This window comes from Gracilinanus agilis, chromosome 4 (genome assembly GCF_016433145.1).
Source record: "Gracilinanus agilis isolate LMUSP501 chromosome 4, AgileGrace, whole genome shotgun sequence".
NCBI lineage: Eukaryota > Metazoa > Chordata > Mammalia > Didelphimorphia > Didelphidae > Gracilinanus > Gracilinanus agilis.
The window spans coordinates 209,786,625-209,800,038 of NC_058133.1; the positions used below are offsets into that span (position 1 = coordinate 209,786,625).

At 45.9% G+C, this 13,414-nt stretch overlaps 1 protein-coding gene across 2 annotated transcripts in view; it reads right to left on the minus strand.

The window, feature by feature from the left end:
• Positions 1-410: 410 nt before the first annotated feature.
• The window catches only part of OTOP3 (otopetrin 3), a 23,837-nt gene continuing 10,833 nt past the window's right edge, over positions 411-13,414 (minus strand). Inside the window, exons 1-7 of one of the 2 annotated variants that reach the window (XM_044674653.1) lie at positions 10,734-10,752; positions 7,712-8,080; positions 7,403-7,539; positions 4,446-4,504; positions 3,948-4,066; positions 753-1,576; positions 411-581 (exon numbers count right to left, since the gene is read on the minus strand). In XM_044674653.1, coding sequence (XP_044530588.1) covers positions 411-581; positions 753-1,576; positions 3,948-4,066; positions 4,446-4,504; positions 7,403-7,539; positions 7,712-8,080; positions 10,734-10,752 — 1,698 coding nt within the window. Of the gene's footprint in view, positions 582-752; positions 1,577-3,947; positions 4,067-4,445; positions 4,505-7,402; positions 7,540-7,711; positions 8,081-10,733; positions 10,753-13,414 lie in introns of those variants that run through there. The other variant, XM_044674654.1, reaches the window with a different exon arrangement.

Here is a 13,414-nt window from a genome sequence, read left to right on the forward strand (position 1 = left end):
CCTCTCATGCTCAGCTTCCCCACACTGGCTCATCCTGGACACAGCCAGGACTGGACAGCCATCTATGCCCTCTGGGGCTCTCCCGTGATTTAAATACAAAACATAAACAGGGGTCGTCCCTCCCGCCGGCACCCTAGCATGGCATCTGGGGTCCTCATCTTTGTCTCTGGAGAAGACAGTAAAGTATCTCAAAAGCTCTGGATTGATGGTTCCCAGAACCAGTGAAGCTTTCAGGGATCGACTCTGATCTCTGCCTCTGCTCAAACGGAGGGATGCTGGGATCTCTTGGCGGTGGACAGAGCGGAGGCGTGGGGCAGGAGTCTTCCTCTAGCCCCTGGAAATGTGCAGCTTGGGATCAAAGTGGAGGAAAGAATCAGGAGCAGTGCCAGGGCTGGCTGGGCTGCCTCGAATCAGGCTCCCAGGTAGACTTCCACCAGTCCCCCAACAGAGTGCATGCGGTAGAAGACCCCCAGAGGCAGGCCAAAGTTGACAATAGTGAACCAGGTCCTGTAGCCATAGAAGCTTTTCTCCAGTCCGTTCTCAAACTCGGGGTGTGTGCCAAATGCGGGCATCATCCACATCTGGGGGAGGGGAGGGATAGTGACTGGCTGAGAAAGGCCCTTTCCCCTCCCACCAAGCTCCTAGGCACAGTTGAGACAACCCCTCCACCACCTTCCATTTAGCTCCTTATCCTTGACCCGGCACTTCCCGCCTTGGCCTCAGCCCTATTCCAGAGCCCATTAGCTACCCACCGTGATGTTGCAGATGATAAGGAAGATGGAAATTTCCTTTAGAACCCGCCGCTTCCAGTTGAGATGGCTGTAACTGTGGATGTAGGCAAGGGAGACCCTACGCAGGCCCTGGCCCAGCTCCAACACGGATCCCCGGCGAAGACCTGCTGGACACTCCTCCTTCTCCAGGCTTTCGTGGTGGGACTGGATGGGTCCTTCCCAGAGTGGCTGTCGGTGCAGGCCCTCAATGATGAAGAGGTTTTGGGCGATGTGCTGAATGATGATGAGGATTGAATAGGCCAGGATAAGTCTGTTGAGCTGTTTTTGGGGATCTGTGGCCACAATGGCCACGATGGAAAAATAGGAGATGCCAATCTGGCCCAAGGCAGCACCCATCAGAAGTACCACATCAAGGCTTCGAGTGGGGTTCTTGACTGTGTCCATTTCCCGCTCTTCCAGTCCATGCATGATGGTGCCCATCAGGCACGCCAGAGTCATGACAGGCAGGACAGTCACATAAAAAGCATAGTAAAGAGTGAAATACTGATGACCAATGGAGGGGCCACTGGCCTGGATCTGGAAGAGGACAAAGATGCAGACCCCTGCCACCAGAGCCAGGAAACCCAACAAAGGGCCAAAGATGGCGCCATGGAGGTGGAAGTTGGGCCGATGAGGACCAGGTAAGTGAGGAGACAGATGTCGGCCCACATTCTTCCACATGACGTAGAGAATGGCACAGCAGATGAGGCTGTACTCAGTGCTGAAGGGATAAAGCATCAAGTATCCCTTCTGAAAGACTTCACATATAGTGGTGTTGAGGCAAAGACAAGTGTTGGTCTCATTGCCTAGGGAAGGGAGAAGAGAATGTTACATGAGGCTGTTAGGAGAGGGAAGGGAGATAGAGATAGAAGACTGGTAAGGCAAGAGGGTGGTCAGCAAGCAGATAGAGACTTATCTTCCTGAATTCAAATCTGGTCTCAGACACTTGCTAGCTAGGTGACCCTGTTCAGGTCATTTAACCCTATTTGCCTCAGATTCCTGTCAAATGAGCTGGAAAAAGAAACGGCAAGTCATTTCAGTATCCTTGCCAAGAAAACTCCAAATGGAGTCACAAAGAGTAAGATATGATGGGGGGAAAATGAAACAACAAAAGGCAAAAGTTTGCCCATGGGGGGCAGCTCAGTGGATTGAGAGCCAGGCCCAGAGATGGGAGGTCCTGGGTTCAAATATGACCTCAGACACTTCCTATCTGTGTGACCCTGGGCAAGTCATTTAACCCCCATTGCCTAGCCTTTACCCAGTATTGATTCTAAGACAGAAGGAAAGGGTTTAAAAAAAAAGAGAGTGTACCCATGAAGTAGAAACACAGAAGAAAAACAAATGATATCATTTGTTTATATAAGTATATGATTTGGGGGTTTGGTTTCAAAAGATTGCTCTACTGCAAAAATGAATAATGTGGAAATAGGTATCAAGTGATAGCATTTGTATAACCCAGTGGAAGTGCTTATTGGATCTGGGAGGAGGGAGGGAAATAAAATGAAATATGTAAACATATGTAAACATAAACATTTTTAAAAAGAGATATATAAGTTCAACTTGTAAAAAATAAAATTAAAAAAAAGTGTGCCCATGTATGAAAAATCCAGTCATTTTATGGACTCACAGATTTTCTTTGCTTTAAAATAACCTGATATATGATGTGGGAGAAATGCAGGAATTTTGTACTCAGTCACAGAAATAGTTATTGAGCATATAAAAAATCTAGGGGCACAGAATCCTCCCTACCATTTCCATAATGTCATTGATCAGACCGAGCTGTCAATTAGTGTCACGTCAGACAGTGAAATGGTTTTAATTGGTTGTTATACTGTTGTTGACTGACCCTGTTAGGTCTCTGATCACAGGCCAAGAAAAAGGTCTCGGGCAGTAGTCCAAGGATCCAAAGCACCCACTGCTGATGTGGAAATACCAGAGCAGCCACAGATACTGTGGCTCAATCTTTATTTCCTAAGGAAGGAGGAAGTTTTAGAAGGGTTGGGGTAGGGAGAAGATGTCTAGCTGAAACTTGGGGGACCTCAAATACCTCATTTGGGTGTGGGATATTGCTATACCTTGGAATAGAAAGTATAACCCAGTGGAATTGCTTATCAATTCTGGGAGGGGATGGGGAGTAGAGGGGAGGGTGACAACAGGAATCATGGGAAAAATTTTTAAATTAAAATTAAAAAATATATCTTGGAATATACTACCCTCCATTAAGAGATGATGTACATGGTAAAAAAGGGCATCAGAGGATGATCATTCATATTACAAAAGGATTTTGCACCATTTCAAGCTTTTTAAAAAGAGACATTTAAAACTAGACTGACTTAGAAAAACTTAGTTTACAAATGTTTCACTAACACTTTGAGAGAAGGATGCATTATGTGCACATGTAGCTTGCTTAGCCAAGCAGATTGTGTGCTTGGACACACACGTGAGCCATGCAGGCGTGAATGCATGAAGAGTATAATGCTGATGTAGCTATGTTACAAAAACTTGAATATGTGTGTATGTATGTGTTTTTGGTGTGTACTTTTCGGCTTTGTAAGCTACATTGGTGTGACTTTTTTTTTTAACCATTACCTTTTGTCTCAGAATCAATACTGTATATTGGTTTCCAGGCAGAAGAATGGTAAGAGTTAGGCAATGGAGGTTAAGTGACTTGCCCAGGGTCACACAGCTTGAACTGATGTGATTTGTGAAGCACTGCACAGATCCTCCTAGCAGTTAGATGTTCAAGTGGATGAAGTCGGATTAAGAAGACTCATCTTCCTGAGTTCAAATCTGGCTTCAGATACTTACTCGTTGTGTGATCCTAGATAAGTCACTTATCCCTGTTTGCCTCAGTTTTCTCATCTATCAAGTGAGCTGGAGAAGGAAATGGCAAACCACTTCAGTATCTCTGCCAAGAAAAACCTAAATGGGATCAAATCCTCAGCCGCTGTGTCTGGTGCCAGACTTGGACTTAGGCCACCCTGACTTGATCACTTCATCCAACTCTGAACTTTAGAAAAACTAAAGCCCGTGGGGAGTAAGTGACCGCCTCGAGGTCATATTGCTATAGGTTAGTTAGTGGTGCTGGAGCTGGGACTAGACTAGAAGCCAGGCTGGCTACCTCTTGGCACAGTCCTCTTCCCACCATCCCCTCTTGCTGCTGCTGCTACGTTTTACCTGTGAGCTTTTCCATGAGGGCATCCAGTTCGGCCTCGATCTCCCGATGCATGGAGTCATTGGTGACAGCCAGGACCCAGAGGAGCAGGTTGGTAGCCATAGTTAGCATCAGCCCGCACCTGGGAAGCGGGGAGGCACTTGATAACCCAATCCCTGACCCTGAGTCACTCAAACTCTCTGAGCTTCTAGCTGGACACATATCCCATAGCCCTTCCCCAGGCTGGTCCTGAACCCTCTGCCCCCTCATCCCTGCTCGGACGCTTTCCCAACATGCCCTCAAGAAGCGCTTTCTGGAGCCCAAGAGTGGGAGTCAGAGATGTTCCAAAGTGGGGAATACCCAGGCTGAAGCCATTTCCCAATGAATTTCCCAATGGCAGAACCAGGATGGTCTCTTCTAGAGAGTTTGTCGGGTGTGGGGTGGAAAGCAGGGTGTGGAGAGGAGAGAATGTCTCAAGAGGCTGAGGGGAGAATGGAAGGGGGCTGGGCAGCCCTTCTCACCTGGTGAGATTCATCTGGACCTGGACACAATCCTTGCTGTGGCTCCATAGCACATAGGTCTGAAAAGAAGACGGACTCCAGCTGATCGCAGCTTTGGGGGACACAAGGGGGTGCAACGAGGAGATGCATGTGTGGGGATCGTCGAGTCTTTGTGTATGTCAGTATACGCGTGTATGAAGGAGCTGCACTCAGTGTAGGCAAGAATAAGTGAATAATAATAATAATAATAATAATAATAATAATAATAATAACTGATATTTATATGGAGCTTGCTATGTGCCAGGCACCATGCTAAAGTTATGCACTTTACAGTTATGATCTCATAGGATCCTCACAGCAGTCTTGGGAAGCAGGGATTATTAGGATCCCCTTCTTTTATGGATGAGGAAACTGAGGCAAACAGACCAGCCCAGGGTTCCAGGCCCAGAGCTCTAAGCATTCTATTCACTGTAATGAATAATAGCTGGAGTTTATATGGTACTTTTCTTTTTCTTAAACCGGTGATGGGCAAACTTTTTAAAGAGGAGGCCAAAGGAAAGGAAATGCTCATCTGTCTGTTTCTAAGGCAACTCTTTCGAAGTTTCATTGTAATTTTTTTTTTTTGTAATTTTTTTTTAAACCCTTGTACTTTGGTGTATTGTCTCATAGGTGGAAGAGTGGTAAGGGTGGGCAATGGGGGTCAAGTGACTTGCCCAGGGTCACACAGCTGGGAAGTGTCTGAGGCTGGCTTCAAACCTAGGACCTCCTGTCTCTAGGCCTGACTCTCACTCCACTGAGCTACCCAGCTGCCCCAGTTTCATTGTATTGTATCCTACTCATTGTATTCGCCAGATTAGGAATAATGTCGTGGGGGTGGGGGAAATAGAACATTTCAGGGGGCCGCATCTGGCCTGCAGGCCGTAGTTTGCCTATCACTGTCTTAAACCCTTATCTTCTGTCTTGGAATCAATTCTATGTATTGGTTCCAAGGCAGAAGAGTGGTAAGGGCTAGACAATGGGGGTTAAGTGACTTGCCCAGGGTCACACAGCTAAGAAGTGTCTGAGGCTGGATTTGAATCCAGAACCTCCCATTTCTAGACCTGGCTCTTAATCTACTGAACCACCCAGCTGTCCCTTATGTAGCATTTTTGAGGTTAACAACCCCCTTTCTGTACGTGATCTCATTTTATCCTTACAACAACCCAGTAAGATAATCAATATTATTATCCCCATTTTATAGTTGAGGAAACTGAGTCTGCAGGAGAACTAAGTGACTTGCCCAAAGTCGTGCATCTAGTAAGTGGCTGAAGCAGAATCAGAACTCAGATCTTCCTAACACTGAGGGAAGGGAACAATGAAAGGGAAGGCAGTGCATGCCTGCGCCTCCTCCTACCTCCTCTGTACTGAGAAGGAGCATGCATGAATAAGGGGCCGCCTGTGGGTGCAGGCCAGAACGGGCCAGAACGGGCCAGAACGGGCCAGAACGGGCCAGAACGGGCCAGAAGCCCAAGCAGCAGCTTAAGCAGCACTAGCTTTAGTAGGAAAGCTTAAAGCTTTAAGTAACTTAGCACAACCCCCCTGGCACATTCTGGGTGAGTATTTTTAGGTTATGAATTCATACTGGAAGCAGGAGTATATGTGTGCCCAAACACACAACACATACGTGCACATATAACCGCACACATATGTCAAACATGCATACACACGTCACACGACCATGCACAATGTATATACCCGTGTGTGTACATTGCTCCACATATATGTATATGTTCATGCATGTACACACAACTATATTTAACACAGTTCATATGGTCAATACAATTATATACACATGTATATATTCATATATACACGTAACTACATGTGTCTATATCCATATATGAAAACATATAATGATACACATAACTATATATACATATGCATATATCCATATATACATAGACACACATTGCTATAAATGTATATATACATGTATACATGTAATGATAATCCACATGTAACTATAAACATACACATACACATATAATGACACACTATACCAAAACACATACAATTCACACATACATATAACTACGAACACACATACACATGCACGCGTGACTACACACATGCATAGATCACATATGTAAACCTATAACTATATATATAACATATCCATGTACACAATTATATGCAGTGCACATATCAATACATATACGTATTCATTTACACACTTAACTATATCTACACACATGTGTATATGCATACATGTAAACACACAACCATAACCATATCTGCACATACACTCAATCATATACATACATCTCTGTATATACACATATAACTATAAATACACATATGCACACATGTAACTCTAGGCCCACATTCATATATGCACACATGACCGTGTGTGCATGCACAACTGTATAACACGTTTCCACATATACACAAACATAGAACTATGTCCGCATAAACACCCACACCCTTGCCTATATATAACACACATATACCCTATAGATACACATGCATGCAATACCCATGTGCACATGCATTTACACACAACCACATCTATACATCCATGTACAGCTGTAGACACACACATGCATATCTACACATCTACACATATACCTAGTCACCCAGATACCTTACATGCACACATACACATTTATCCCCGCAAACACGCGTACACCCGTTTATACCCATAAAACACGCAATACACCCACCCACCCATGTAGATGCACACGTACATCCCTACATAGACACATGACCGCATATCTGTGTTTAGAAATTGAGGTCTCTCTAGCTTGCACAGGGAGGTGAGCACCCAGAGTGTGTGTGTGTGTGTGTGTGTGCTTCTCCCTGACATATAAGGGAGCGTGTGGCGAGGCGTCTCCGCACACATCGGGGTGCGTGGCCAGTCGGGGGGCTGGGCTAGTGCTGGCGGTGTTTGCTGCCCGGTACTGGCGGGGGGCGGGGTGGGCGCGGAGACGTGGCCTCACCTGAAGACTGATGAAGAGGATCTCGATGACGGGGAAGACGAGTTCCACGTCAGACTTGCAGTGGATGTGACTGACCACGTAGCCGATTCGGAAGACGTTGAGAAGAACCGTGCAGCTACCGAACAACACCAGCGAGCCTGGCCAGGCGGAACCACCAGAAGCTCCTCAGGCCTTTTCCAGGCCCGGCCCGGCCCGGCCCGCCTCCCCCCTGCCTCTGCTAAGGAAGGACATCTCTTGTCCTGGCCCCAGGGCTCCGCCTTATCCTTCTTTTGCTGGCGCTGAAGGCGGCCGAGGCACGTGCTTACTTACCCTGAACCCAGACAGGCCCCGCATGGGGGTCTCTGTACCGGACAGAGTGTGGCAGGCGGATGGTCACTCCGACGTAGTAGAGGAGCCAGAGGAGGGCGAGAACCTTGAGCACTGCCAGCAAGATCCAGACGTCCCCCAGGGTGATGGCCACGTTGTTGAAGATCATGCTACAGATGAAGGCTCCCCCCAGGAACACCACGTTGAGGGCCAGGAGCCCAGAAAAGAGCTGGCTGGCCTTCTGGGCTTGCCGATCACGCCGAAGGAGCAGGGAAAAGTGCCGGACTAGCCATGACTTATTCCTGCTGGGGCCAGGGCCCCCCAATTCCTTCTCATCCTCCTTCGCTGTAGTCTCCGGAATCCCCTGAGGGTCTGGAGAGGGCAGGGAAGGGGCAGCGGAACTTTAATTTGAGTAATGGAATGCCACCCCAAGTTCAATATAACTTTAGTCCTGTCATGTGGGGTGAAGGTAGAATGAAAAGCTCCCCCTTCTTGTGTCAGTCCATGGACTTCTCTCCCCCCACCCCCCAACCCCAACCTCGGATAACTCAGAAACAGGACGGACCAACTTTCACCAACCTAGTCAGGTGTCTTCCAATGGGCAAAGGCCATTTCTGTAATCATCTTAACAAAAAAGTACAGGCTATTCTGCAAGTTACTCCTCTCTTCCACTGATTTTTCCAAAGGCTCCTGGATATATAGCTAGAAGGGTACTTGAGGCTGTCAAATCCAACCCCCTCATTTTTTCAGATGAGGAAACTGAGGCACAGAGCGATTAAGTGACTTACTTGCCCATAGTCTCACAGCTAGTAGATATCTAAGATTGGATTTCAATTTAATTCTTCCTGACGTCAGTTCCAGCAGTCTATCCACTGTGTCGCCCAGCTGCTTCTCTAAACTTCCGATAGTAGAGAATCCCTCCTTTCTCCTGAGACTCAGCTTTTCACATTCTGCAGCTCTGCCTTTAGCCTTCTCCATTCTATCCCTTTCTCTACCTATATAATTTGGGAGTCAGGAATTCCCAATCTGGCACTGGGCTGCTTTACTGACTGAAAATGTGTTCTCTTTTCTAGGTTTCTGCCACTTCTTTATGCTGCTCCTTGAGCTGCTTCCCCCTCCAATTCCTAATTCAAACCTAATTCATACTTCTGTTCTGCTCCTTTGTCTCCTTTCTCCTTCCCTAGTTCTAACTCAATGCTACAATTCTCTTCCTTTATTTTGCAACCTTCTCCCCCTTCCCAAAAAAGAAGCTCCTAAGTAACACTAGGAAAGAAGAGCTCTCTCACCCTTTCCTTTTCCTCCTCCTCTCACTCCCATTACTCCCACTTCTCCTGAGGTCTGAGCTGCCTCAAGGACCTTACTATCCCCTTCCAGAAGGAGATAGAGTTGCCAATCTGTTCTTTATGCAACTTACATCTATTTATCTAGATTATCCAACTGTTGCACTCTTCCTAAGCATCTAGATTTAAAAATAAATTTGTCCTCTCTAAAGCTGTTAGATTTTCTTTTCTCCTTATCCTTGCTAGCTTTTAAGCACCTTATTCCTGGGGAGTAGCCAAAGAAGTCCACGGAATCTAGAGCTGGAAGTGACCTTAGAGACCCAAACTCTTTGTTTTACGGATGAGGAAACCGAGGCTAGGGACAAAAAAATTGACTTGTTCAAAGACTGCACTATATCTGATATTCAATCCATTAGTATTATCCAGGATCTAACACAAAGCAGGCCCTCGATAATGATCCTTATCTTTTTCTCCTAGACTTTCCACATTCAAGAGGGTGAGGCCAGAGACAATCATTGTAGCATCTTCTTGCTCCATTTCTTCCCAAATAGGTGACGGCCCCTTGGAAGGATGCTTTCTTTGGAGGTGTTGGGGACCAGGGGTTAGGATGGGGAGAAGGATGAAGATAGGAAGATGCAACTGAGATTATACTTCTTGAGTGAAGGATCTACAAGCCAGCATAAGAGAGATGACTGGGAGTTGAGGAGCTAAGATTCTCTCCCTAGTACTTTCCCTTTCTGTCAGAGGTATGGGGAGCTTGGGGCTGAGTGCCCCTAAACCCAAACCCAAGAGTGATCAACTTACTGGAGATAGCAGTTAATGTTCAGCTAATCAAAGCTATAGCTAGCTATAGGAGGCCTGAGACGCTGTGGGAAGGTCACTGGAGAAGGTGCTTTAGAGCCGAACTGAAGGAAAATGAAGTGTCAGCTTTACTCAACGCTGTGCATGTTGCAAAGAGGAAGGAGGGAGGGACCAGAAGCCAAACTGGTTTGTGAGTTTAGGTTAGAGGCAGGTGACAGAAATCTGAAGAGCTGTTAGGGAGGGGAAATGGGGCAAGGAGGACAGACTCTGGAGGTGGGAGCAATGGAGGGAGGCCAAGGGAGTTATGGATAGTCTGAGTTTCAAAAAGATAGACAAGACACAAGGGCCAAAATCACCCCAGCCCCTTGGCCTGTCCACCCCCTAACTTCCCCTTCCCTAACGATTCAGCTTTTTGTTCCTCCAGGTTTCAGAGTCCCATTCTTGGAGATGTGAGCTTTGACTGGGTCTCCCAAATAAGATCTTTTTCCAGAGGGGAAGGAGGCCCTAGGAGGGGACAGAGGGCAGGGGAGAATCCCCCCTGCTGACCCAGCCCCCCCTGCTCTCTGGACGGCTGCGAGCCTGGAATGGAAGGCGGGGTTGCCTTGAACTTGGAAGAATCAGGTGGCAGGTGGCCTCGGTAGGAAAGGTGAAAGGCGTAGGGCAGTAGGTGCTGGGATCCCTAAGGGAATTTCCACCGCGCAGTGGTCTCTCTTCTCTTCTGGATTCCCTCCCCCTACATCTCTGGAGAATCTCTACCCCCCCCTCCTCCCCCCATGCCTGGCTCTGGCATCCCCGCGTCTTGACCCTGGCTTTTGGATCCTTTACCCTCCTTTTAAAAGCCCTGCTCCAGACTCCGGATTCGAGCCCAGTTGGGGCCAACAATGGGCAGATGGCAGATAGTGGGGAGATGTGCGGGGGTACCGAGCAGGGCCGATACACCTTACCTGAGACTTGGGCTGTCATCGCTGCGGACTAACAACCAATTGTAAGGAGCTGGGTTGCTCAGTCCAGGTGTGTCTCCAGCCTCCCCCCCAACCCGACCTATGCCCCTGGACCCTCTAGCTCAGATGGACTGCGCACCCGATGGCTCAGTCCCAGCGTTTCATCGATTTTTCCTGTTGACTTTGGTAATCTCATTAATCCCTCATTAATTATCCCGCCGGAGACTTCCTTAGCCTGGGAAGCGCAGCCAATAGGATCGAGGGCAGGGCCATCTTAGCCAAGTTGGCAAATGGGGAGCGTACTTAGTACTCGTCGGGCGGGTACTAAGGAGGGGCTGGGCCAAAGCCTATGGGGGTCGGAGATGTTTGGCTAACTAGTCAAGGATTTCTGGGTGGGGCTCGAGATTTAGACATCAATTAGGTAGAGAGAGCAGCAAGGAGCCAAGATTTGACGGGTCTTCTCAACCCTAGAAAGTATGCATCGGAGACCTCATTGGGTTTCTGGAAATAGGACGGGAGAGAAATAAAGTTTCTCTCAGAATGCCCAAGTCACTTGGCAGAGCTGCTTCAGAAAGCTTCTTATGGCCCCTTTCCATACCAACTTCCTCTGATGTCAGGCCCTTTGCCATCTGCCTACCACGCAGCAGCAATCTTTCTGCACTCAGCTGCCACATCCAGACTCTCTCTTCCTCTCCCTGATGTCCCATGTGAGATCGAAGGGTTTGAAAAAATACCAAGTCTAAACGCTAATTCTGACTGGAATGGGATGTGAGGATTCCGTTCTTCCTCTCCACTAGAAATCCCTTTGTCAGAACTGTGGGAGCAGAAACACAGAAGAAAAACAACTGCTTGATCACATGGTTCGATGGGGATATATGATTGGGGATGTAGACTCTAAGGATCACTCTAGTGCAAATATTAATAAGGAAATGGGTCTTGATCAATGACACGTAAAACCCAGTGTAACTGCTCATTGGCTATAAGGGGGGGAAGAGGGGAGGGAAAGAACATGAATCCTGTAACCATGGAAAAATACTCTAAATTAATTAATTAAATACATAAACTTGATTAAAAAAAAAAAAGAAATCCCTTTGTCTCATCTATGTACCTTTCCCACCCTCTCAGTAGAATGTCACTGAACTCCTTAGTCTGGTCCTATTGCTGACAGAATTTTCAAATTTGGGGATTTTAAGGACAGACAGGGAAAGAGATTTTTCTCCCAAAGCAAGTTGAGCAAATTCTCAAAAGTTGCCCTCAAGACACTATAGATCCCTCTCTTTACTATCCTGAAAATGTCCTAGTGCTCTGTAGGGCAGCTATAACTTGAGGGCAGCTGCCTTCACTATCACTGGTTCTCACCTGGTTTTCTTTCCCTTCTGGCTCTATTTGTCCTTGTTATTTCTGTGATTATTCTTTTCTCTAGGAATCCTTTTTATTCTTTCCGCAGAACGCCTCAGAATGGTATTGGTTTGGCTAAAAAGTATATTGAAGTCTTGGAGGGTGAGTAGAAAGAGAGATATACTGATGCACTGTTGGTGGAGCTGTGAATTGATTCAATCATTCTGGAAAGCAATTTGTAATTATGCTAAGAAAGTCACTAAAATGCTCTTTGGTCCAGAGATCCCACTGTTAAACATACCACAAGGAATCCGATGCTAAAAAAACCTCATAGATACCCAAAGTGGAGTTTTTTCAAAGGAGCAAGGAATTGGAGTAAGAGATGACCACAGATTGGGGTATGTCTAAATAAGATGTACTACAGGAATATAATGGAAAATATTCCATTACAGCATTGTAAGAAGGGATTAACATGAATACGGAGAATCATGAGAAGATTTATCTGGACTAAAACAAAGTTAAATAAGAACCAGGAAAATACATTCTAGTGGCTCCCTAATTGTCTTATGAGTCAAACAGAAATTCCTTCTTTGACATTTAAAGCCCTTCACAATGTGTTTCTAGTCTAACTTTCCAAGATTATTGCACATTAAGGAAGGACCTTCCTTCCATTTTATATCCTGTGGCCTAGCAAAAATGACCTTTCTGTTCATCACTCATAAAACTGTATCCTAATACTTTCCCCCATAAACTAGTGTCTTCTCCACTGAATACCCTGTTTATTTCACACATGCACACATATCATATAGATATGTGTATATGTTATATAAACCTATTATATATATGGATATATGTATATGACATACATACATATAATTATATGTGCATATACTATACAGATATGTATGTATGGGTATATATTTATATATACAAATGTTGTCCAACCTGATAGATTATCAGCTTCTTAAGAACAGGGATTATCTCACTTTTTTTTTTTCTGTTTTCAGCAACTAATATAACCCCTGACATACAGTAGGAGCTTAATAAATGCTAGTTGAGTGATTACATTTACATAATGGTTACAAGGACTAAATGGGGGTAAAAAAGAATAGCAAAACAATGAAAATTAAATGCTGCAAAATTATAATGACCAAGCTTGGCCTCTAGAAGAGATTTGAGAATATACCACCCTTTCTACTTTGCAGGGGTTAGGTGTGGACCATTACATATAATGTTGGATTTGGTTGATATGCTGGTAGTTTTGGTGAACTTTTCTTTCTTTGCTTCTCTCTCTCTCTCTCTCTCTCTCTCTCTCTCTCTCTCTCTCTCTCTCTCTCTCTGACTCC